Source organism: Plectrocnemia conspersa, unplaced genomic scaffold, assembly GCF_051122295.1.
Source record: "Plectrocnemia conspersa isolate PC_06_02 unplaced genomic scaffold, ASM5112229v1 ptg000005l, whole genome shotgun sequence".
Lineage (NCBI taxonomy): Eukaryota > Metazoa > Arthropoda > Insecta > Trichoptera > Polycentropodidae > Plectrocnemia > Plectrocnemia conspersa.
This window is the reverse complement of record NW_028277169.1, coordinates 20720389-20744686: the sequence shown is the minus strand read 5'-3', so window position 1 is coordinate 20744686 and position 24298 is coordinate 20720389. Positions and strand designations below refer to the sequence as shown.

At 31.0% G+C, this 24298-nt stretch overlaps 6 protein-coding genes across 9 annotated transcripts; 3 read left to right on the top strand and 3 right to left on the bottom strand.

Moving 5' to 3' along the window:
• Positions 1–1134: 1134 nt before the first annotated feature.
• On the top strand, positions 1135–1675 carry LOC148235109 (uncharacterized). The gene is made up of 2 exons (XM_088186440.1): positions 1135–1258; positions 1319–1675. The coding sequence occupies exons 1-2, from the start codon at positions 1171–1173 to the stop codon at positions 1594–1596; spliced, it is 366 nt and encodes a 121-aa protein (XP_088042566.1). The 5' UTR covers positions 1135–1170; the 3' UTR covers positions 1597–1675.
• A 728-nt stretch (positions 1676–2403) lies between these two features.
• VhaSFD (V-type proton ATPase subunit VhaSFD) lies at positions 2404–8220 on the bottom strand. Of its 2 annotated transcripts, XM_088186437.1 has the most exons (11): positions 8064–8220; positions 7853–7934; positions 7593–7782; positions 7104–7322; positions 4640–4786; positions 4051–4185; positions 3802–3987; positions 3524–3711; positions 3268–3456; positions 3077–3190; positions 2404–3004 (listed from the first exon to the last, which is right to left on the bottom strand). In XM_088186437.1, exons 1-11 carry the CDS (start codon positions 8122–8124, stop codon positions 2914–2916), a joined length of 1602 nt encoding a protein of 533 aa, XP_088042563.1. In that variant the 5' UTR covers positions 8125–8220; the 3' UTR covers positions 2404–2913. The 2 variants fall into 2 exon arrangements, with proteins under 2 accessions (XP_088042563.1, XP_088042564.1); XM_088186438.1 differs by lacking the exon at positions 4640–4786.
• A 1454-nt stretch (positions 8221–9674) lies between these two features.
• On the top strand, positions 9675–11330 carry LOC148235107 (COX assembly mitochondrial protein homolog). Its single transcript, XM_088186057.1, has 2 exons — positions 9675–9787; positions 10975–11330. The coding sequence occupies exons 1-2, from the start codon at positions 9730–9732 to the stop codon at positions 11265–11267; spliced, it is 351 nt and encodes a 116-aa protein (XP_088042183.1). The 5' UTR covers positions 9675–9729; the 3' UTR covers positions 11268–11330.
• Positions 11265–12706, bottom strand: Tsen2 (tRNA splicing endonuclease subunit 2). 2 transcript variants are annotated; one of them, XM_088186055.1, is made up of 3 exons: positions 11724–12706; positions 11527–11657; positions 11265–11470 (listed from the first exon to the last, which is right to left on the bottom strand). In XM_088186055.1, exons 1-3 carry the CDS (start codon positions 12583–12585, stop codon positions 11321–11323), a joined length of 1143 nt encoding a protein of 380 aa, XP_088042181.1. In that variant the 5' UTR covers positions 12586–12706; the 3' UTR covers positions 11265–11320. The 2 variants fall into 2 exon arrangements, with proteins under 2 accessions (XP_088042181.1, XP_088042182.1); XM_088186056.1 differs by having other exon boundaries at positions 11733–12685.
• Positions 12707–13420: 714 nt separating this feature from the next.
• On the top strand, positions 13421–15828 carry Rpn11 (regulatory particle non-ATPase 11). Its single transcript, XM_088185780.1, has 4 exons — positions 13421–13520; positions 13835–14015; positions 14077–14233; positions 15061–15828. Exons 2-4 carry the CDS (start codon positions 13838–13840, stop codon positions 15737–15739), a joined length of 1014 nt encoding a protein of 337 aa, XP_088041906.1. The 5' UTR covers positions 13421–13520; positions 13835–13837; the 3' UTR covers positions 15740–15828.
• Positions 15829–18223: 2395 nt separating this feature from the next.
• On the bottom strand, positions 18224–19000 carry spt4 (Transcription elongation factor subunit spt4). 2 transcript variants are annotated; one of them, XR_015809517.1, is made up of 4 exons: positions 18843–19000; positions 18667–18773; positions 18538–18614; positions 18224–18462 (listed from the first exon to the last, which is right to left on the bottom strand). XR_015809517.1 is itself a non-coding variant. In XM_088185642.1 (4 exons), the coding sequence occupies exons 1-4, from the start codon at positions 18903–18905 to the stop codon at positions 18344–18346; spliced, it is 345 nt and encodes a 114-aa protein (XP_088041768.1). In that variant the 5' UTR covers positions 18906–19000; the 3' UTR covers positions 18224–18343. The 2 variants fall into 2 exon arrangements, 1 of the variants encoding a protein (XP_088041768.1); XM_088185642.1 differs by having other exon boundaries at positions 18538–18593.
• Between the last annotated feature and the right edge of the window lie 5298 nt (positions 19001–24298).

Sequence of the window (24298 nt, the reverse complement as noted above, 5' to 3'; positions counted from 1 at the left end):
ATTATACTCGCGAAAATCTAAAAATCCATACAATATAGTTAACCGAATATTTTATTTACGTTGTCATAGAATTTTCTGTTACGACTAGGACTTGTTGCTATAGTAATACATTTTACAATTCAAAACAATGACTACTAAGCTCATGAATAAATCTTCTGATACTACACTTAAGCAACTGAGTTTTGAAGAAAAAGTACTTCATAATGCAAGTTTGAGCGCAGTGAGAGCTTTGAAATGTGAAAGTATAAATTTGTTAGTTGCCGATCAAGACAATAGAAGGTATATTTTTTTAATATATACAATTAGTTGAAAATGTACTGTTTTAATTTATATTGCAGAAAGGATGAAATGCAATTTTTGCAGATAAGACAAAACTTAATACAACAGTCGATTATGCAATTGCATAAGAACGTATCTACAATTGATAAAATTAAAAGCATTGGTAAGAACGATTATGAGACATTGGTGCTGTATAAAACTATTGGGATGTATGTTGTTGTATTAAAAAAAATCTTTTTTAAACAGCTACTGTACTAATTACCTGGAAATAATATATTTCTTTGTCACATAAAAGAATAATATTGAATAACGTTAGGTTATATTAGGCCACTTGAATATTTATAAAATTTAATATACATATTTTAGATCTAATGTGTTATGAGCGCCACGTGAAAGATGTTTGTAGCCAAATAGAAGATTTAAAAAGTCAATTGAGAGAACAAATATTTTATTTTATGGATCAACAATCGTTACTAGAAGAAGAGGTAATCACTTGAATATAAAAAAATACATATAATATAAAAATAGTAATTATCAATAAATATAAATAGGTGAAGTTTTCTGAAAGTTTATGTAATAAACTGGATACTGCAACTTTTTATAAAAATTTTAAATCTAACATGAATATGAATCAAAAGATGAAAAGTGTGAAGAACATTTTCAGTTCAAATCGGGTAATATAATTTATAAAGAGTGATCATTTATAGTTATAAATCTCTTCATCATTTGTATGGATATATTATATTAGACGCTTTATTAGTATATTACGGTTTATCTATATTAAAGGACGTTGAAAACTTTCAAGAATACTTATTCCGTAACGGAGGACACACTGGCGGTTGGGGAGAAGAAGAGCATAGAATATTTAAAAAGTATTGGTACAGATACGGAATGAATAATTTTAACATTGCCGCCGATGAGAAGGAGTTCAATGAAAATGAACAGGAATTTTTGAAAGAATTTCAACGAATAGTTCCAGGTAAACAATTTCAACAAAATAAATAATAAGGTACTGGATTTTATTTTGTTATCGTTTCAGATAAGACGGTCGAAGATATTTTATCACATGTAATGTGGAAGTCAAAGTATGATGTGCTGAAAATTAAGCAATCGGAAGCCATTCACAAATGGAAAGATGGGAAAGAATGCGATAATTATTTAAGGCATATTGATGAACCAAATAAGAAGTTTGACAGTGTTTTGAATTATGCGAGTATCAGGGATGAATTACAAAGATGGCAGACTAAGAAAGAAAGCGATAAGAAGACTACTATTGAAGAAAAGGTATGCGTATCTTCCATATATCCCTCTGAGTAAGTTCTGTTCTGAGACACAATATATGTAGACAACATAAATTTTAAATGTATTAGTATATTTTTAGTTTCAATATCTTAAAACTATGTTTATTCACTTCATAAACTAAACTTGTATTGTCTAAAACAGGCTGATAGCATAATAAAAAGAAACGAGATTGAAATAAAAAAAGTAAATAATAGAAAAAAAGAAAAGGATATAGTCACCCAATGGTTAGAAATGAAGAAAAACGAGGATGAAAAGAACTGGATTAAGAAAACTCAAGAGTCTTTTCTCGAGAATAAAATTAAAAGTGTTGCAGCCAATAAGAAAGTAAAAGAATTTAGGTTAATAATGTTTTAATTAATAATTTTTAATACTCATACTTGTTTTTAATTAAAATATTTTTGAGTAGAAGTCGCGATCAAGTCATTACAAATAACCGATTGAAGACTGTAACGGAATATAAAAACAGAAGATTTACAAAATCACTTACGAGCTTACAAATCAACCTGAAAGTTGATAATAAACATAAATTTGAATACAACAAAGGAAACTACGCCACTTTTACTAAGCAATGGAGATACCGAATTGCAAAAAATGATTCTTATGCAGATAATGTATTGTCTGTGAACGGGATCGATAGCATTCCTAAATTGTGAGTCATTGCTCAATATATTTTCAATGTAAATGTTGCACGCTTCAATCAAATATGTTTTTAGGAAAATTCCTAACTGGAGACAAGGATTGGCAATTCGATGATTTTTTGATTAAACGTTTTTATACGTAAGTATGTGTTACATATGAATAAAATGAATAAAAGTGTAATAGTACATTTTTAAACTAAAACTTTATTTAAATAAAATTATCTTTCTACAAACTCTTTCAATATCTCTTTTTACATATGAATTTGTCAACATTATGATAACAATAATTCTAATCTACATATGATATAAATTACACGCAGCGTGTGAAATACATAATACTTTTTTTCATACTTATGTACAAATTAACAGGTTTCCAAACGCACAAACGGCTACCGATAGGTGAAATACAAATATTCTTCAACAGTCAAATTAAAATGTTCAACATGGAATGTACAATTTTATATGAACAAATTTATGTACATACATTATTCAGATAAAACGAGAGCAACTAAGAAAAAATATATAATTTTAAATTTCAGCAATCAGCAATATTAATAAGCAACATTTTGGTTATTTACACAAAGAGATACTTATTCTTTATTTTAAATTTCAATATAACGTACAACAACAACTCTTATACCGCAAACAGCAGAGACGAACATTTCAAAACATATTTTTTTAAATTAGAGGTTCACTAAGCTTTAGTGCCTACGGTTCCGCCCGATCCCTTTCCAGATGCTCCGTTTCCGGTCTGTTCCTTCTCTAACTGCTTGCCAAGGTACTCCCTAATAATAATATATTATTAATAAAATATAAAGTAACGAGTAAGTAACGTATTAATGATTAAATACACGCACCAATTGTGAACCATCAGTTTTTGTACAGCTAGCAAAGCTTCATAGCGAACGTTCGGATCTTCATGACTGAGGTGTTGCATTACTAATTGTTTACCACCCAATTGCTCAATAACGCTGAAGGAAAAGTTACAAGGATATGTCTTTTAATATCTCAATTAAGCCAAACCCAAATTAATATTAATAAAATTTACTGTTTTCCACGTGGATAATGCCTGACGTATTCGCCGATGTCGTACGAAGCCACAGATAAGACGAGAGGATCGCGCGAAGCTTCTAATAGATGAATCAAAATGCGAAGAAGTTCGTAGTTCTTCTCGTTCAAACGCCCAGCGTTTTCACGCCAGAATTTAGCGGATTTGTGCACCGGTGACCATTCCAATCTAGTACGACAAAAAAATTTGAATACTATGAAGAAGAAAACTTACATAATAAGAAACCGTCGATAACCTTCCACTCCTGATTTCCGTGGAGTACTCGTCGAAAGAGCTTAAGTCTTGAACGGAAGCTTGCAATTTTTCATTGAGGTATTCAACGTCGCCCATGATATCTTCGTCGTCTGATTTCTTCTGTTCGAGTATTGACAGTTGTTTCAATACTTTGCATTGAACCATTGCAATGCAATGTTCTTTGGCGACCTAGAAAGAGTTTAAGAATATATAATAATACTATACAACATTGGTTGATAAATCTTTACCAATATTGATAAAAGAGATGTTTTAACTCACTTGGTTATCTTCTGGTTTTTCAATCAAGTTCCTGAAAACGGCGAGCACAATTCTTGTAACTTTCTCCTTGACCGAATCGCTCAGTATGTCGGCCAAGATCGGAATCACGTTGAACTTGTTCATCTTTTCCGCTAGCAGGGGATTGAACGTGAGGACCCACAAGCAGAACACCAATTGATACTGTACCTATTAAAAAATAAACATTAAATTTAAATAATATTAAGAAATATATTATTTATGCGTAAATACCTGGAAGTTTACTCGGGAAGACAAAATCGAGAGTAACGTAGAAATACCGTCGACGGACACGAAGGCAAATCTGTATGCGTCAATACGCAACATCATTTGAAGACAACGAGCGACAGATTGAATATATTCGTTGTTCTGAAAAATTAGTTTTGTTGTAATACTACTGTTGCATAGCTGCGTATTAAAGATTTTTATATAATATACATATATAAATAATTATAGCACTTATATAAGTCAATAAATTAGTTTGTATCATAATTATATTAAATTGCATATTGAAAGGTAAAAACGCATATGTCCATTATTATGATTTATGACAATTGAAATACAGTCGTATTGATTTTGATTTTAATTCCTCCCACAATTAAAATATTATATTTATTAATGTATTATCTAAGTCATGCTTGAACACACGTGCTCATGCTCGAATGCTCGTGCGAATATGCCATTCAATATGTAAAAACACGTCGTCCTTAATACATTAAGTTCGTTGAACAGCATCAGATTAACTGAATGGATTATGATATTATTATCCACTATTGTCGCTATTTCCAATTGGGCTATTCTACAAAATGAAACATGTGATTACCGAGATATCGACACCGCAATAGTCTTTAAGCTCGTCGACTGCAGATGTCACCTCTTTGTACGTTTCGTGAATCGTTTTTATCCCCTTTTCGGAGCTCAATTGACGATTGGCCGCCGCCTGCGTTAAGTTTGCGGCCACTTCGTCCGCCTTAGAACATGATCATTCCATTAAAAACGGAATCGAGAACGAGAGAGGCAACGACAGATTTGTTACGACAATAAGCCAATCGATTTTAGTCACATTTGCGCGTGTGGAGAAAACTCGAGACCGGCGGTTGAAGCGTTTCTAACATATTAGAGATCCCAGACGCACCGTTATTACAGTCGTACACATAATTAGTGCAACAATGTTAGTTTTAAATTAATATTATGTTTTAAGAGACAAGGTTAAATTCTTAAAATATTATACAGTCAAATCATAGTACAGACTTTATATTTAACTATTCAAAATGATTCTACTGTAAAACTAGTAGTCAAATTTGATCTATTTGGATATGAACTAGAAATTATAACTATGTATTTTATCTTCACATAAGCAATAAGCATTAAATGAAAGAAGTGTAAGCATGCACATTCATTTCTAAAACAAATACATAATTTACAATACAAATCAATATAATGTTAACCCGCCGTTGGTCGCACGGCGGCGCAGCGCTCACCCTATCGGTTTTTTTGATGCCGTTTTTTTTGTATGAAACATATTAACTTGCGGGTCCCTCTACTTTTCAAGAATTATGTTTTCTTCAATATTGCAGGCTCAAACACGTGTTTACTAATTTGATATACATTTGGTTTTGCGTATTAGTTGTGTTATATCAAGGATCGAGAGAGAACGTTATTTACGCGGGTTAGATTCGTGCTGGAAATTTTATTTTTTGGTAGTTTCTTTTTATTATTATTTACTTTTTTGTTATTATTATTATGTTTTTAATTTATTTTATGAATATATTTTATTTAACTCTTTTGATACATAGTATAAAAAAACTTTTTTGAATTTTTTTTTTATTCTTTAGATAATTTAAAAAATTAAACAAATTTATCGCAAAATTTGCAAATAAAAATATAGCAGTATTTAGAAGAGAAACCTGACACTACGATAATTCATCACCCAGAACCAAGTGAATAGAATCGTCCAAAATGTAATTTTTGCCCTAGGAAAAAAATCGCAAAATCACCATCAAATGCCACATGTGCTATAACCCAATATGCAAAGAACATTCATCGGCATTATGTCCAGATTACATAACTAGGTATTCAAGTAATCAAGATCAAAAATAATATATATTTTTTCATGTTATTTTTAAAGTTTTAGGCATATATCTAAAAAAATTATATTTTACTTTTAAAATATTTATTATTTTATTTTTCTGCTTTCGTTATATAAATAAAAGTTTTAAAGAATTTATTTATTTTATATATACAACACTAAAATAAACCAAAAATAAAAAAAATAATAAATATTCAATATTTAAACTTAAAAACAGAAAAAACTGAGGCGGCTATTCGCTCAGGCGCGACCAACGGCGTATGCAACACTCGCGCGACCAACGGCGGGTTAAGAAATTAGTTGTTAAAATATATTTGTTACGGTTTGATTATTACCATTACACGTATATATAATATAAGGTTTCTAAAAAAACTCAAATGATTTTGAAAACAATGGTGCATGTAATATTTTATAATCAAATTTATGTAGGAGCGAATTTATAGAAATAAATAAATAAATTCTTTATTTATTTACACAAAAAATGGCAAATATAATATAAATCAAAAGCAAACCAAATAAAATTCGACTACCTTAACTATGACACTAAAACATCATTAAGTTAAATGTTAAATTAGTTTTCATCAATCACTTGTTTTTTGGTTGAATATTTTTTATCTTATATTTATAGATACATATATAACTGAAAATCGTTAAAATATACAATAAAAATACTACTCATGCAAAATGATTAAAAAAATAAATTAAGTAATTAATATTGAGAAGGGATATTCGTAATGTAAAGATACACGAGTTATTCTATGCGAAATCGAGAATTTGACATTCACGATGCCATCTGTTGTCAACGATGAAGTCATAAAAAAAAATAAATGGGAAGTGTTTACCAATCGATGAACCTAACAACGCCAAGAAGCGTATACAACTTAATTTATAAAATAATTACTGAAAGATTAGGCTGTCAAAAACTGTGCACTTTGATAGATAAAATAGTTGCAGTCAATCTTTCTGGACTCCTCGTGAAGGGAGATGAATAGCGATTACCTATTATTATCAAGAATACAGGAGTGAGATTTCTATGACGTGGATTTAGATTTAAAAATATTTTCTTGCCTTCATATCTTTAATTTTCGAATATCCCTCATGCATCAAAAATATAGGAAATTGTATCGTATAATTAAAAAAAATTATCGATCAGCTAGCAAGTACTTCATTTAAAATAAATATAAAAAATAAACGTTACATTCAGCTTTAGTTGATCTTTGAGCCAAGTCAGATAGAAGGTGAGATCACTCTTTTCCATCAACTCGTGAGACCAACAGGCAATCTTGGCGATGATGCGCGACGTCATGTTTGTTATGAAACCGTCTTGCCGGTTCAGCAGGTTCAAGAAAGGACCCCATAGATTATCCTTCTTGCGGATGGCGTGCTCTCTGAATATCTCCACGCGCGACTTATCCTCCTAAAACATCAAATAGTAAATGTAAAAAATATTAACTTGAATTAAAATTATTTAGACCTTGTTAGTTTATTAAAAAATTCTCTGAAATTCTAGTTCTATCGATTTATATTTGTTTTAGGATTTCTAGAAGATTCCAAGAGGTATAGAAATTAATCTAGTATGCTATAAAATATTTTTTTTCTTGTATTATATAATATTATATGATTTTTAATGTACAGCTGCAAATATTTACAAAATAAATAGATAACAAAAGTATATATTTTAAAATACCTGGAGCATATCATCGATCATGATGAGGATGTACTGGATGGTTTGGTCTTTGCTGACGTGACCCAAGAGGTTTAAGAACGTCTGTGCGCATTGTGTGCGATGCTCGTGAAGTAAGGCCTCTTTGCTTTTGCCTTCGGCATTGTCGAATGCAACCACAAAGTTATAATCTTCTTTAGTGATCATCAAAGATCTGTAAATAGTTTGAAACAGATTTAAAAAAAAACTAAGTACGTGCATTAATTGTTAAAAAAAGTACACACTGTAAATATGATTGCCAGTTGACTTTCTGCTGACGGATATCGGATGCTCGCTGTTGCAACACACTAGTTGCAGCAATCATATCTGTTTAGTAGAAAATGTTTCAGATTACTTCTTATATATTTGTATTTCGACTTAATTATTGTATAAATGATTCTAATGGGTGTGATTGAGACAAATTATCGTTAGATACGTCAAAATATTGAGACGTACCGATTTTCTCGTCTTGCAGAGCCGGTATCATATCGGTGACGTGCGGATCGATGGCAGCCATGGCTGAACAATTTGTTTAAACTCGGGAACGATATTAGCCGTCAGCCCAGAGCTCAGCTGACAGGTCTTGTGACTCCTTCGCTTATGTTGGTACTCTGTACTATATGACGTCTCGCTTTTGTCCGCTTAGTTAGAAAGAGATGCAAAATCGTCAATACGACGAGCGGTGCTGCCATATGGCAAAACGTTACGTTACTACCAACTTTTTTTTACATATCTTTCAATTTCAAAAATCAGTAACATATATTTTATTAATTATAAACAATTTTATAAAGTTGCTTTAAATATCGCCCTTCAACAACTTAAAAATTCTCCCTCCCTCATAATTAAAATAATTTTTACATACATAATATTTTATTAAAATAAGTGGCGTAGGTAAATTTTCATTTAAATCCCACAAGAGACTATTCAAATAATATTGTAACAAAAATATAAAATATATATTTTCCCTATCCCATATACGTAGGTGATAAACTCGATGGATACAATAAGTAAAAAGTATTTAAGAACCATGATAAAATTTACATTTCGTTATATGCACAAAATTAGGTAATCTTCATTTAGCTAAATTTTTTAGCAATTAATTGTGATTCATTTTATTTTATGTAGAATTTTAGGTAAGATCCATCGCATGAAATGAGCGGTGAATCATAGAATTACGTTTTTAGCTGTGTCTCCGTTCGTGTGCTAGATAAAGCATTAAAAATTGCGAATTCTGCAAGATTGAACAATTGGCAACAAAACCTGATTTAAAAATTTTGCAATTTCCGTTTAAATATAGCAAAATTTGGCGTTCGCAGAAAAAAACAGCTGAAAAATAACGCTATAAAATATTATTAACTATAAATGTTTAAAGGTGTGGCCATAAAAACCAAATGGTGATTTTTGCAACATTGCAATTTTTTTGCATATGGAAGCCTGGTTAAAGTACTATCGAAAAAAAATATAAATTTATAAATTTTTAACTTTTAACTCGTTTAAATTTTGACTTAACCTAAGAAAAATAAAAGTTTTTAATCGTAATTTTGCGAAAAAAATCACTTACGTTTTTAGCTGTGTCTCCGTTCGTGTGCTAGATGGAGCGTTAAAAATTGCGAATTCTGCAAAAGGTGTGGCTATAAGAACCGAATGTTGATATTTGCAACATTGCAATTTTTTTTGCATATATATATTAAAAATTTAAATTTTTTAATCCTAATATTGCGAAAGAAATGACGTACCAATTGGTATATAAAAATGATGAATTATCTTCTGGGGTATAAAATTAAACATAATTGTTAACTCGTTATTTGGTAATTAATTGAAAAACTAATAAAATTTACAACTCTTACGACAAATTACTAGTTAGTAAATGTGGCAATCATTATAAAATAAAGGGTAGCAAAATGACAGATAAAAACAATATTAAATATTAAATGTATATAGATAAAATCCATATTAAAAATAGTTAATCTAACCCCAACAAATTATAGTATTTTAAGTATAAATTTGATAATTACGTAGCGAAATAATTAAAAATAAGTAATTTAATTTTTAATAATCGGGGTGACTGTTTGGGCCAAATAATGATGTATAAAAATAGACGTCAGCTGTCAGAAACAGTAGAATGCCGGGAGAACGCACATTGTTACCGCAGCACTTGGGCGGTGGACCGAAGAATTTAGGTACACTCGGTTCTCTTTTTATGCGGCCTTTATTTCAAGAAACCTTATTTTCTTAAATAACTATTTTAGACCTATTTGACATGTTAAAAAGGTAAGAAATGAAACCAACTTAACGTCGACAGTTTAAATTGAAATAATTTCTTTAGCACATGAAATTGGTGGGAAAAGTTTTGTAACGTATACCGAAAACGATGTAGACGAATTAGTACTTGAGGATAATGTCATGAATGTCAATGATATCATTGGTATATTTCTTGATACCGTTGAAGAACAAGAAAACGAAAATGAATCGGAAGAAAATGGAACATCAGTCACCCTCACCTCAAGTGTATTTCGAGAAGGTGTTCTGCTTTCTAGTAAATTGGCAAACCATTTCATTGAAAAAGATGATAATTCTGAACGAGCATTCAAGTTTCAACACGAGCTTCAGAATGGCATTTCTGGATATCAGGAATTGTACAAACAATTAGCAAAGCCATCGCAAAGTTTAATTACTGATTATATTGTCAAAGGGAAAAAATCAAAATGTGTAGTTGAGGCTAATTTTATTTGTGAAAAATCATTATCTTCAGGACAAAGATCTGATGCGCTGACTATCTCTTTAACTGATGAAAGTGATTTCGAACCAGTTCGCAAATTATACCGAACTTTAGAAAGAATATGTTACAATACGATTATATTTTTCTGAAATTTAATGAACTTTTCTGTGCGATTTTCGGTAATTATAACTCGTTGGTTTAGTTTTATGCGGTTTTAGAAAATTACTGTTGTATAGCGATGCTAATTCTAAGAAAAAAAATGTGAAAAAGTTATTGTTAAGGTTTTTATAAAAATATAAATAAATATTTTAGAAGGAATATGGAAAGACTAATTATTTTTCTGAAATTTAATGAACTTTTTTTATGCGATTCTCGGTATATTGTAACTCATTGATTTAGTTATATGCGGTTTTAAAAAATTATGGAATGTATCCTTTATTTTTATACGTGCCAAGTATTTTTTTGTGTGATTTTTTTTATGCGTTTTTCTGTGGAACGTATCTACCGCATAGAAAAAGAACCGAGTTAAAATAAATTTGTATTCGATAGTAATTCTTAGCTAAAATTATATTATAACCTAAATATTTTTTTTTATCGACGATTAAAATTGCATAATAAAATATTTGAATACTTTGATTTATTTAACAGGTGATCCAAACGATAGAACACTACGCAAAGTTGAAACAGGAGTAGTTATACCGAAGCGAATGCGAGAAATAATCAGAGTCGAAAAGTGCGTAGAAGAAGTGCGCGAATTTACAAAATGTTGCAACGAGCACGACTTAATGATGGTCGTAAAGTGTAGGAAAGAAAACAGCACAATGAAAGACTGCATGGGAAAATGGTTTTACGATGATGCATTTAGAGCAGTAGTCACCGAAGCCTATTTAGTGGAAAGGAGCGAATATAGAAGAACAGGAATATCTAAACACAAAAAGTAGCACATACTTTATAAAATGTATATTTTAAATTATAAACTTGTTAATAAAGTATATTAGTTATCATCTTCTTTTTGTTTTTGTCCTGCTGTCCATCGCCTTAAGAGAGTTTCGCTTATTTTGATGCTTTTTACCGATTCGCAACTCTTTTTTAAATCATCAATAGCAGTCGATTCAGGTAATATGACTTGGGCGAGCAAAATTTCCTGAAACGAAATATTTTATGAAATTTTAATTAATTTATAAAATAAAAACTACACACCTTAGCTGCTGTTGCAGATAAGCGAATTTGATTTTGAATTGTGAGCCAGTTAAAATCATCATTTGCATTAATCACTCGTATAATCACAATGTAGCTCGCATGATAAAATGACTGTCCTTTCTTATATAATACTGTAATATAAAATGATAAAATATTAATACAAACTACACGGATATAAGAGATAAATATAAACTAACTATAATCGCCTCCAAATTTAATTCCAGGCTTCACGATCCATCCTTTACATCGAAAATAATGATATACTCCATATCGAATTGGAAAATTAGCATTAACATCACAAAAGGCCGACCACGAAGCTTCTAATGATAATATTTTTTTATTTTCATCGACGATCTGGAGACACCCGAGTCCGTAAGCCAAAAAATATGCTTCTTCCAAAGTCAATAGCAAGTTTTCGTATAATTCCGACGAGTCGATGCACAATTTCGGTTTTAGATCTTTGAAATAGTCATCTTTTTCAGCATCGCTGTCTGACAAAACGACGACAGACTTGCTAGGAAATTCTAAATCCATCGCGTTGATTTCTTGTTGATTGCCCGATTTCGTTTTATTACTAATAGAATCGATCGATACAAGTTGTTCGTCTTCGTCGCTCGATAAAATATCTACCACGTCTGTTTTCTGACGTATTGTATCAGAATCAGCTTTATGAATGATGTTACTTTCAGTCAACTGTGCGAATATTAAATGTAATTCCAGAATCGCTTTTGTGTCTTGTGACGATTTATCGCCCTTTGACCATTTATCCCTTTGTTCGAATTGACGCTTCCTCATAAACGGCGGTACTTTAGGATGGTTTCTAACTATGTACGGAGTAGACCTCGAATTGGAACCTTTACCGAAGTTTCCCATGCAATATAGGGCGGATATTTCGGCCGGAGACGTTACAACGACGCTTCTGGATTGAAATATTCCAGTGCATACTATTGGCACCCAATTGTCGATAGAAATGCCAATTTCGGATTCGATAAATATCGGAAAAGCCGGCTGAGAATTCAAGGCGTTACCGCTCTTTGAATGGGGTTCTTTTAACTCCATTCCTTTTTCTACTACTTATTTAAATCTATAAAAAGTATCATAATAATATGCGCAAGGAATTCTACGTTATAAATGTCAAAATTAATTATGTTGCCACAGTAAAAATATAATACTGGTTACTATATATTATTTGTTTTTTTTTTTATTTATTTTATTGCTATTTTATTATTATATTATTATTAGCCGGTATTGCCTCGTCCACTGTTCACTCGCATATATTATCATGTAACATAATTTATAAATTATTACACCTTTAACTACGAGGTTCACCAGTCACCGCTCATATTATCACTAAACGTTTGCAGTTTGCCGCAAAAAGATCACTACATTTTTTTACGTACGATGTTCGCTGACTTATAGATATTTTGATATTCGGAGGCAGAATGGCAATCCAAAAAGGTTGCTACAGAACTAGTATTGTTTTACTACATTGCAGGTAGAAAAAACTATTAGAGTTATTATTATTTTGATTAGTTTCAGATTTTGCTGAATTTATTTTCTCTCAACGACAGGTTTTTTAGGAATAAAATCCGATTTTTCATTTGATAAAAACGTTCGGACAATCGAGTAGAACTTTATCTTTAATATTCAAATTTGGTTAAGAGCTACTACAAGGTCAATAGAAACAGCTTTTAATTAATAACGCAAATTATTTGCTTAAAATTTAGCCAAGGATTTATTTTTTCTAATTATCTGCGCTGTTGCTAACATTATATATAAAAAAATATTCATTAAAATATTTAAGGAAAACGAAAAAAGTTTTCCTTAGTAATGTTTCTTGTTAAATGAGTAGAACAAGAAAATAAAAAATAAAAAAAATACCATTTATACAAGACAAATTTACGGTAGTATTTTTATGCACTGGTAACACCGTTCAGCTTGCCTTCACATCGTGAGTTGCAGGTTGAATATATACCCGGCATTTCATATACTAGGTAACTTATTAATCCCTTGATATGACTATTTTACGTTGCAATCAATCTACGTAAGCAATTACAAGCATTTGAAAAAATCATAATAATAATGTTCATTACATTTCGACATGAACTCCATTTTGGAACAAATGGATGACGTACCACCAAGCTTTCTTTAAAACATCACATACAACCTATTTAAACTGTTATTATATGCATTGAAAATATCGAAAAATTGATAAAATTTAGTTAATGACGTGAAAAGTATACGATCTCAATTTTGAACGTGTCATGGTATGAAGCAGTTTTCAATCTAATGTATTTTTATGTTGTAGAAAATGGATCGTTTATTAAGATTGGGTGGTGGAATGCCTGGATTGACGCAGGCACCGCCTCCTTCCGATGCACCGGTCGTCGATACCGCCGAGCAGGTGTACATATCGTCGTTGGCGTTGTTAAAAATGTTAAAACACGGACGCGCCGGCGTTCCCATGGAAGTCATGGGACTTATGTTGGGTTAGTTGGTCAGATCTTATTTTTATTTTATAGAAATTAATGATTTTGTTATTTTGAATAGGTGAATTTGTGGATGATTATACTGTGAGAGTTGTGGACGTATTCGCTATGCCTCAGACTGGTACGGGCGTTTCAGTAGAAGCTGTAGATCCAGTTTTTCAAGCCAAGATGTTGGATATGCTCAAGCAGACCGGAAGGCCTGAGATGGTGGTAGGATGGTGAGTTATATTATTTAAAATCACTCATTTATATATTTTATGGTTACAACGATTGTGCAATATTAAATTAAATAGTCGAGTGAAATGTCATAGACCAGGTGCAGATATCAATCGGTCGTCTCAAGTCGCCGAGGTGGACTCGACTTAAACTCAGAGCTGGTGAATCAAATTATGATCGTCTTTTTAAAAATTCGAAGAAGGGCTATATATTTTATTGGAATAAATTGAGGAGTGGTGCTTTGGCCCTTGGTATAAAAATTTAGGAGGCATCCAGAAGCGGTTACAAAAAAAGAGAGATTAAGCGCCCGTATTTTCAAAAATATTTTTTCTGACAATGTAATAAACTAATGAAAGTGAAGAAACAAGTGGGACAAAAAGATTTTTGTACACAGTCGTACTATTGATTTTTATTAGTACTCGTAGACAACAATAAAGGATCAGCGTATAAAGTATATTTACAAGTACCTTAATGTAAGGAAGATATTTTAAAAGCTTCTTACTGTTTGAAATACTAAATATGCATACATAAACCTTGACAAGTTTTCTTGACGGAGATGATCAGTTTTCAATTGGCGTTGCAAAAGGTCTGTAGATAAACCTTATAAGACAAGGCCAAGGCATTAGCTGATGTGGCTGTGTTTTCAACTGAGTAGAAAAATTATCGACTTACATTTTTTCTATTGACTTCTTGTATTAAAGTTATAAACATTGTAAAAAGCATATTTCCATTTTTCGGCTCAAACTGAAACATTTTTAGATGAAATCGATTGTGCTGTTGATTCTTAGTTTAAACCATTATAATTCAAATTTTATGTTTCTCATTTCAGGTATCACTCTCATCCTGGATTCGGGTGTTGGTTGTCCGGCGTCGATATTAACACGCAACAATCTTTCGAAGCGCTTTCCGAAAGAGCCGTGGCTGTGGTAGTAGATCCTATACAGTCCGTCAAGGGCAAAGTCGTCATCGATGCTTTCCGTCTAATAAATCCAAACATGATGGTGCTCGGTCAAGAGCCCAGGCAAACGACGTCCAATTTAGGCCATCTTCAAAAACCATCCGTTCAAGCGCTCATCCACGGCCTCAATCGTCACTATTATTCCATTAGTATAAATTATCGCAAAAATGAACTCGAGCAGAAAATGTTGCTGAACCTGCACAAAAAATCTTGGATGGACGGTCTCACTTTATCCGATTACAAAGAGCACAGTTGTTTGAATCAGTCGAGTATAGCCGACATGTTAGAGTTCGCTAAGAACTATAACAAAGCGCTCGAGGACGAAGAGAAAATGACGCCTGAGCAATTAGCGATCAAGAACGTCGGTAAACAAGACCCCAAGAGGCATTTAGAAGAGAAGGTCGACGTTTTGCTCTCGGCAAATATTGTGCAGTGCTTATGCGCGATGTTGGATGTGCAGGCTTTCCGAAGGATAAACGAGACTGACGAGACTACCCCCAAAACTGTGCCGGCAATCTGCGGAGCAGGCTCTTCTCAAACTAACGGCTAATTCTTTTTGATTGATATAAAATTAAGATATATGTAATCTATTAAAATTTCTGTATTAATTGAAAATAAAAAAGTTTTTTATTTTATAAATAATTTTTTATATTAAAATACATCCATGACATTAATTGAGTCAATGTTTCCATCGTGTAAACGCTAATTAAATTTTCAGAAAATCGAGTATAATACTTTAATTTCATTAACAAGTATCGAGTAGTAAATACAATACATAGTACGTATCGAACTAAAACAATAATCATTGCTATATATTTTTTCTTTTGTATATTTTCTTGTGATTGATTTTTTTTATTTTATATGAAAGCCTTTAATGTGGAGTAGAGAAACTGCAAAATTTTGTTTGGGTCCATAAAAATATGTACAATTGTATGAATAGTATAGTATGCAGGCGTGCATTCAATTTTAAATGTACATACATACATATATGTAGATGTTAATCGAGTATAATTTATGAGATAGTTAAATAGTCATCTTTCAGAAGTTTTAATTTAAAACTTTTTAAAAATTGAGATTTTCAACCTACTTCATTTCTGATATTCCATTAACTTTTCACATTTTAAACATTAGACTTCATCCAAATAAAAGATTTAACAATCAATTGTATTACACAAAACAAATATTTTTTAAAATGTGGAACATTTTCATTGCTAGCGCATTGGAGTAGTCTCCAATTACTCGAACCAGCAACTACTCGAGTATTGAATATTAAAATTTTAAAATACTCGAGTATTTACCAAATGTACCAAAATAGCTATTATTCAAATACGTGCACATATAAATAAATAAATAAAAGAGTTATGTTAATTTTTACATTTATTTTAACTTTAAGAACATATTTTTTAAAACCAATAGTGCATTAAATGTCTCGAATTTAATATTACTGCGAATTTTTGTTTTTATTATTCCCGTTGTGGAAAAAACCCTTTTCTTTGCTGTTGATGTTGGTCTTATTGTCATCAACGCGTTGAATAAGGCCTCTAAATTATCTGTTCGCTTTTTATAGATATCAAATTTTTTGAACTCTCTTTTTATGTTCTCTTCTTACCTGCTCTTCTTTGCTTTTCCCTTATTTCCTTCGACTATTGACAAAATAGCATTTTGTAATTCTTCTTGAATAGATTTTTTTTCTAACAATATACAATCTTCTACTCCTTTTGATTCTTGCGAAGAAGTTAAATCTATATCCTTCGAAGATTTATTTGGGTGAATCCCTTTCACTCTAGAGCTAAACGGTTCGCAAAGAACTGACTTTACTTTAAATGCCTTTAAAATACACAATTGTTTTGGTTTATATTTTTAGCTGAGGGATCGGTATAAACAATTTACAACACTTTACGCTACAACTGCATAGTCATAAAACCTAAAAAAAAATTTTCGTTATTTCATATTGTTCGTTGCCATAAATTAAGTAAGGACTGTCGGACACAAAACACAAAATAAATTTCTCCGTCGTACCCACTAGCATAGCCGACGACCGAAACTATGCGAAAAAGTTATTACCTGATAGTAACCGCTCTAACTCGGGACTTCGGGCATAAACGCCAAATAAAAGCAAGACGTTAATAAAGTTATTGTTGTTTCTGAGATATTTCAAAATTTTCGAATTTCGAGTATCAATCAAGTAATTTTCAAAATACTCGATAATCGAGTATTTTGAAAATTACTTGATTGAAAAATAGACGAGTATCGAATACTCGATTACTCGAATTGGAGTGAAAAGATAATATAGATTATTAAAATCGGTTACTTGATTTGAAACAACCTAATTGAAGAACTCTTAGATACCACCAAAGAAATGCTGATAAAATATAGAATAAATAGATTTGCACACCGAAGTAAACGAGCATTGGTAAGAGATATGGTTTATGCAATCAAATAAAATAATCATTTTTTTTTATGAAAAACAGCTTATAATTATTATTGCAAGATGTTGGAGATGCAAGAGTACATAAAATTAATATATTAAGTATTACTGGAGTAAAATCGTTTCACTTAGCCAATTATCTGTTACACCTACTCGGGCTCTTTGTTTTTAAAAACTGGGTTTGAAAAATCGTTTTGTTTTTGAATAAATTTGTTTAATTCGAAGGGTGATTTTTTAAACTTTGTAACCCAGTTTTCAATATTAGATTTATTATTCAAAATTTTAATTAAACGGGCAATATTTTGATTTAAAACTGCCTTAGTTACAAATAAAACGAGATAAAATACAGTAGCTACACACGTGCTGGATGAAATCACCCGGTGCTGTATAGTGGGAGTGGTGGAAGGTCTTTGGGCAGGCTTAGAAAAAATTTAGGAAGGCTTTTAAACAGGTTTATTGGGTGTAGTTTTAAAATTTACTAGTTAAAGACAAAAATACTATATTACGACTTCAACTAGTATAATAAATACACTTGCTGTAAAATGATTAAGGAAATGTTTATAAACGACTGATTCAATAAGTGGACATAAGTAAAGTAAGAACAAGTTGTATAAAAAGATTTATATTTTTTAATTATTAAATACAAGGTGCGAGTTTTTACTTATTCATTAACACGGAATTATTATTAAAAAAATACACATAGACTTATTACAAAACATATGAAAATCATCGTTGACTCATATCTCGCGGTTTGTACACAATTCCCCGACTTTTCATATCTCTTACAACTCCACTGGGAAGACGTCCTGATACGGATATTGCGTATACTCCTTTATGAAACCGATCTATAATATACAAAATTTAATTACTGCATCAAGAATCCACAAAAACAATTATTAAAATATATATGTATTTCTTACTTATTCTTTGCCATTTACACACCCAACTATCTTCAGGACTCATTACGGAAATCATTCTGTAATGTTACATATTTGAACTATCATTTAAAAGCATGAACATTAGTAAAATAATCAGAAGATATAAATTACCCGTCAAAATTATTGCTAGTGCAGTCATACACGTTGTCCTTGTTGTTCTTCATTCTGAGGAATTCTTCGCAATTGTTACAGCCGTCTCTTTCGAACTGATCGATTGACTTGAAAAGAAAAATATGGATATCAAATAATGTGGTTTGTATTGAAATAATACATGTTTTGTGATATACTTTGATTAGAGAGCAAACGAGGCAAGCTCTCAAACCTTTCAAATCTTTAGGAATCAGTTCCATTGTGTAGAATTGAATAAAAAAATGTCGCTAAACAATTGAAACGGAAGACACAGTCCCAACGCCGGATTCACCATAGACAAGCGATTGGCCATAAAACTCACTTTCGTGCGCCATAGACAAAGCTGTCAAAACGCTCCCCTTTATTTAAATAAATTTAATATATTATTATTAAATTAAGAATAATGATATCAAATTAAATAATCTTACTTCAAATTTATTTGAGTAATTTTTAATGTTGCGTTCCAAAGATGTTAACGTCTGACCTAAATTACGCTACGTTCCATTTCTGTCGACGTAACACATATCGGTGATAAAAAACAAATTAGAACATATTTATTATGCGCATAAATATAAGTATTAAATAATTTATGGTGCAAAACTACTACTCTTTCATATCGGCAAAACCATTATTTATCTTATTGGTAAATATATTAATTATCAGTTTATTATAAAATATATAAAAAAATATTTTTGGTGGTATTCAAAACAGTCAGACAACATTTTTAGGTATTCCATATAAAGCATGACTATCTACGTCACAAATCCTGCGGTTACACTTTATTATTTTGAGTAAATACTTTTTTATGGATTCGTGTGCATTTTTCGCATCATTTCGTCATTGCAGATCACAGCTGACTATATCAGTCTTCGAATGCGACTGAGCCAAGATGATTTGGACGCTTTTGCACATCACGAGACCCCACAGGGCTATTTTCACATCGCGAATCCTCGGATGTTTGTCGTCGTTTGATGCTGCGGACGTCGACTTCTATTCTTGGCCGCCGTGTGCATCACGAGCGATTCCATTTTGTCATTATGGCGTTTTTTTAAGAGTGAAAGTGCAACGTGTGCTTATTATCGTTGGCCTTAAACACTAAGTTATCCACTAAGTCTTATCAGATTATTTCAATGATAACTATAACTTTGTACGTAAGCAGCGCTTGATTATGTCAAAATGGATTGAAAAAAATTGAAAAAATGAACTTTTTATAACCCTAATCTGTCCTGCAGCCATTTCACGCAGGTAACTTTTAAACACTTTATTGCATTGAAAGTAGCAAAGTAAAACGTCGCGTAATGGATTACGTAATATGATATAGATTTTTCTTCCTAGGTTGCCGTCATATAGTATGTATGATAGGTGGCTTTATTTTCCTGCACCATCGTAATTTACTAGTTTGTCATTTATGCAGTGGGGAATAGAGTCTGAATTATTTACATTTTAGTATAGTATTTTTATTGATACTAATATTAGTTGGGTAGATATCCAGTGCTTGTAATTTTACAATTAATAAAATAATATTATACGCTTTGGGTTAACGTCTTTCACATTACAACGGTAAATGTATAGCAATGATGATGCATATGGCCAACTACAAGGGATATTTAGAAAAAAAGTGTGTTTTATATTTGTATTGATTTATAATACTTCTATACCTCCCCTTTATGTCTTTTTTGGGACGTATGAATGATTTTTTTTATTATAATGTCTCACTTCTCCTATTTTCAACGCCTTTCTCGATTTCTTAAATGAAATCACCAGTGACTCCTTTCTTCGTCGCGTCGATTTTTACCGTTTTAAATTCATTACGCTTTTATGTCTAACATAGCAAAAGCATAATATTTCATGAAACTTATTTCGATTAGGAGTTGAACAAACGTTGCCATAATTGAGGCATTAATAATGTTCCACGTTACGCGGATCATAGCGTAAACAGCAGTGTTGTAAATCGAATAAAAAATGCCGAATATTCTTCATACTAGTGCGCTTCTCCGCTACGGTAGATAACTTATTCGATGGAATTTCAAATATGTATACCAGTAATATAACAATCTAATTTCCTGTTTGTTAAAATTAAAAATAATTCACTGAAAATTATTCTAGTGTCTAAAATATATTTTTTAGTTAAAACATATTTATGGCTCATTGAATTTACTACGAAACGCTTTTATAGCATACATTAAAATAAATAAATTCCTAGCATTCCATCGAGCGCGGAGAAATTTCAACGACGCTCTTAATTCTATCGAATTCTTCATATTTTACGGGCATAGTGATCATCGTTCGCTTCATAGATTGACATGAATATAAAAATAATCTCGACAATAATTAGGCATGTCGCGAGAAACAAGTAGATAACAAACAATCTTGGCAACCTTACAGAAGCTAGGCAGAACCGATCATCGTTAAGTTTATTTACCGATGCAGAGACCCTCAGAAGTTTGTTGATCTCTTAATTATCTCCGACCTTGTCGGTTGACATTTGAGAATGCTTTTCATGAATTGACATTGATAACAGCTTGTTCTGTAATATTTGCCTAAAATCGATAAAATATTGACGTAATACACTAAATGGCATGAAATATTTTATGGTGATCGAAAATTATTGTGATACAATTGTGCCTGGTACTTGCGTGTATAAAGATACGATCTTGAAATCGTTTAGAAACTAAAGTTATTATTATGTGTTTTCAAATAGTATGTACATACGGGTACATCTAAAAGTATAGGACTTGGACCTGATATGTTTAACAGGGCCGCTTTAGCAATTAGGCAAAATAGACCAACGAACTTTTAAACATATAATCGATAACAAAGCAACAATAATTTAGGCAATCTAAAGTGAAAAATATCAGACAATTGTATTACATTTTCATATATGTATATATGAAAGTAAAAAAGTAGAATTTACATACAAAAAACTCGAATTAAAATACCATTTTATCTTCGGTATTTACCTTAATAAAAATATCAACATATTAGAAAAAGCATAATATTGAATATTAGGAATCTACAAAAAAATTGTGTAGTGATTATGTGATTTACGAGTGTGGGTTAAATTAAATTATGTAAATTCATCAAAAGTTCAGAATGGTGATGCATATCTGTTTCTACGGCAAGTGTACGATGGACAAAAGGTAATATGTATTATTGCCGGATCTTAACCTCAGTGATTTCAACCGCCCAAAGAGGCGATGCGATGAAAGCGGCTCAGTTCCGACGAAGAGGTGTAGCAGGCGATGATTGCTCACTCAGGTGATTTTTTTATCTAAAGGTATCTGTGCATTTTTTTAGCGCTGGGAAACTTGACTCATCCTTTTACATATCGTACATAAAATAATATTTTTTTAAAGTATTTAATTAGTAGGGGGGGGGGGGGCGAGGTTTAAAATATTCAAGTGCTATCATTGGTTTCTATAGCATATAAATGTCTTATAATGGTCTTGATGCATGTTTAATTCTTATTGTTTTTCTAAAGAAATAATCCGACAGCAATTTTTGATTTTTATTTTGGAATTTAAAATACATTTTCAATTTATTCAATTATTTTTTATGTAAATCTAACGTTGTAACTAACAGGCGTTTGCCAGCAGTACAATGGGTTACAATACAAAACGGTACAATACACAATCAACAACTACTAAGTAAGTATTATATAAGATATCACTGATTTAGATTAAGTAGATATTATTAATTGTTATTACAGCTTACAATCAATAGATTCATGCCTGATCAAACTCGATTTTTTTTAAATTTTCATCTTCGAGATTTCGAAAAACTAGAATCACCTAAACAGGGATGATCGATCAAAAATATAATTATTTAATAATTACCCATTCACGATATGAATAGAATAAACACTACTGATCATATGGGATTCAAATTCAGTTTTTTCAGTCTCTGACTTACATCGCTGGTCTATATATTAAGATCGCTCATAACGAATGGAGTTTTTAAACAAATCATCATATTCACAACCCTGATTCTTGCCAATAAAAAAACTACCCGTTATGAAATAATTAATATTGGATGAAATTTGATACTATTTTGGGGTTCATCAGTTCAAACGAGATTATTAACTGACCAAATTATCCGTTAGGTCCTCCCCGATTACCTGTACTGCTCAGTTTTTGTCCCAGGAATTGATGATCAGCCTTAATGTATATATGAAAATTACTTATACGTGTTTGCTTAATCTAAATTATATTTAGGCCGTATACTTTTAGACATATGCGATATTGCATAATTGTTTGTATAAGTATTTTAAGTAATCAGTTTTTCTCTTTTGCGTTTGCAAGGTCTTCTACGGCACATTCCAGCGCGAATTCAATAATATAATCAATCATCGTAGATGATGTCCTAGCATTGTTGAAACAATGGAATGAATGTTGGTAAATTGATATAACAAACGGACAAGAAAAATAAATTGCTGGCTCAAACCCGATTGTTCAGGTTTCGTTTGTGTTAATCGATGAGTTTTGCGCAACACTTTAATACAGAACGTATTATAAATTTTGTGTAAATTATTTTAATTATGTAGCAAGTTAAATAAGTGTATTTAAAACAAATGTCCCAATCACATTGAATTATACACAAGTAAAATTCTTAAGAAATTGGTCATTGAACTATAATTGTTTAACGTTTTCATTATTCATGTAAATTTTGAAACAATAGATAAAATATTAATTTTATTTCAAGTAAATTTAGTCATCTTATTATTTTCATTAGCTAACTAGTTGCAGCCGGGTGTTCTAACCATAACAGGATTTCTATTAAAATAATTGATACGCGTCTACAGAACGTTGAATCAAACTCGAGTTAAATTTAAATAATATGAGTTGATTTCTTTAACAAAATGTTATATGACGTGTAAACAAGGCATGACGTTAATAATTATTACTATTTTTAGGATAATAAACGCGTATTTTTTTCGTAATGCCTTTGCACATAGTAACGCTTGTACATTTTATTTTTCATTTAAGACATTGTTTTTTAAAAAAAAACAAAATCTTGAATATAGATTTATTATCGTAATTTTATTTTTGAAAATGAATGTAAATATTATTATTTAGAGCTAATCTAATTACTTAGAGTTTTGGTGTTAGTCTTTATTATTATAGTATTATTATGTAAAATGAGTATTTGAGGAACATATTCGTTCATTGTGTTGGCAAAAAAATAATAATCAAGATTTTCTAAGTAAATATAATCTTACCATCGTATTTTACTGATTGATAAATAAAAGCCGATTTTTCCTGTTGTTTTAAAATGATAAGGTCGCTCGTATCATGTCTGCTTTAAATTTTAATAGAGGTCAATATAACTTAAAGAGAGCGGAAATAATAATATCATGCACTGTTAAAATACATATTTAAAAAAAATATGTAAATGACTTCACCTAAGAACAGCATTAAAAATATGGATAATCGACTTTTTATAAGATTTTTGCTGATAACAATTATTTAAGATTAAAATATCACATCTGATTACAAAATTAAAAAATGCTAAAAATATTATAAAACTGTTGCATTGTCCTAGTGCTTTTATATACATATATAGTAGAAAAGTGGCAGGTATTCAACACAGGAAATCCGTAGTAGCTTAAAATGAT

Excerpts from the sequence above, each read along its gene's own strand:
- spt4 (XM_088185642.1), bottom strand. The coding sequence starts at position 18,905 with ATGGAACTGATTCCTAAAGATTTGAAAGGTTTGAGAGCTTGCCTCGTT. Across the intron at positions 18,774-18,842 it reads TCGTTTGCTCTCTAATCAAA|TCAATCGATCAGTTCGAAAG; the intron begins GTATATCACAAA and ends TTTCTTTTCAAG. Across the intron at positions 18,463-18,537 it reads GTGTAAATGGCAAAGAATAA|ATCGGTTTCATAAAGGAGTA; the intron begins GTAAGAAATACA and ends TGTATATTATAG.
- Tsen2 (XM_088186055.1), bottom strand. The coding sequence starts at position 12,585 with ATGGAGTTAAAAGAACCCCATTCAAAGAGCGGTAACGCCTTGAATTCT. Across the intron at positions 11,658-11,723 it reads TAAATTTGGAGGCGATTATA|TATTATATAAGAAAGGACAG; the intron begins GTTAGTTTATAT and ends TTTATATTACAG. Across the intron at positions 11,471-11,526 it reads TATCTGCAACAGCAGCTAAG|GAAATTTTGCTCGCCCAAGT; the intron begins GTGTGTAGTTTT and ends ATTTCGTTTCAG.
- VhaSFD (XM_088186437.1), bottom strand. The coding sequence starts at position 8,124 with ATGGCTGCCATCGATCCGCACGTCACCGATATGATACCGGCTCTGCAA. Across the intron at positions 7,935-8,063 it reads TCTGCAAGACGAGAAAATCG|ATATGATTGCTGCAACTAGT; the intron begins GTACGTCTCAAT and ends TCTACTAAACAG. Across the intron at positions 7,783-7,852 it reads AACTGGCAATCATATTTACA|ATCTTTGATGATCACTAAAG; the intron begins GTGTGTACTTTT and ends AACTATTTACAG.
- LOC148235107 (XM_088186057.1), top strand. The coding sequence starts at position 9,730 with ATGCCGGGAGAACGCACATTGTTACCGCAGCACTTGGGCGGTGGACCG. Across the intron at positions 9,788-10,974 it reads CGGTGGACCGAAGAATTTAG|GTGATCCAAACGATAGAACA; the intron begins GTACACTCGGTT and ends TTTATTTAACAG.
- LOC148235109 (XM_088186440.1), top strand. The coding sequence starts at position 1,171 with ATGAATAATTTTAACATTGCCGCCGATGAGAAGGAGTTCAATGAAAAT. Across the intron at positions 1,259-1,318 it reads ATTTCAACGAATAGTTCCAG|ATAAGACGGTCGAAGATATT; the intron begins GTAAACAATTTC and ends TTATCGTTTCAG.
- Rpn11 (XM_088185780.1), top strand. The coding sequence starts at position 13,838 with ATGGATCGTTTATTAAGATTGGGTGGTGGAATGCCTGGATTGACGCAG. Across the intron at positions 14,016-14,076 it reads AGTCATGGGACTTATGTTGG|GTGAATTTGTGGATGATTAT; the intron begins GTTAGTTGGTCA and ends TATTTTGAATAG. Across the intron at positions 14,234-15,060 it reads CCTGAGATGGTGGTAGGATG|GTATCACTCTCATCCTGGAT; the intron begins GTGAGTTATATT and ends TTCTCATTTCAG.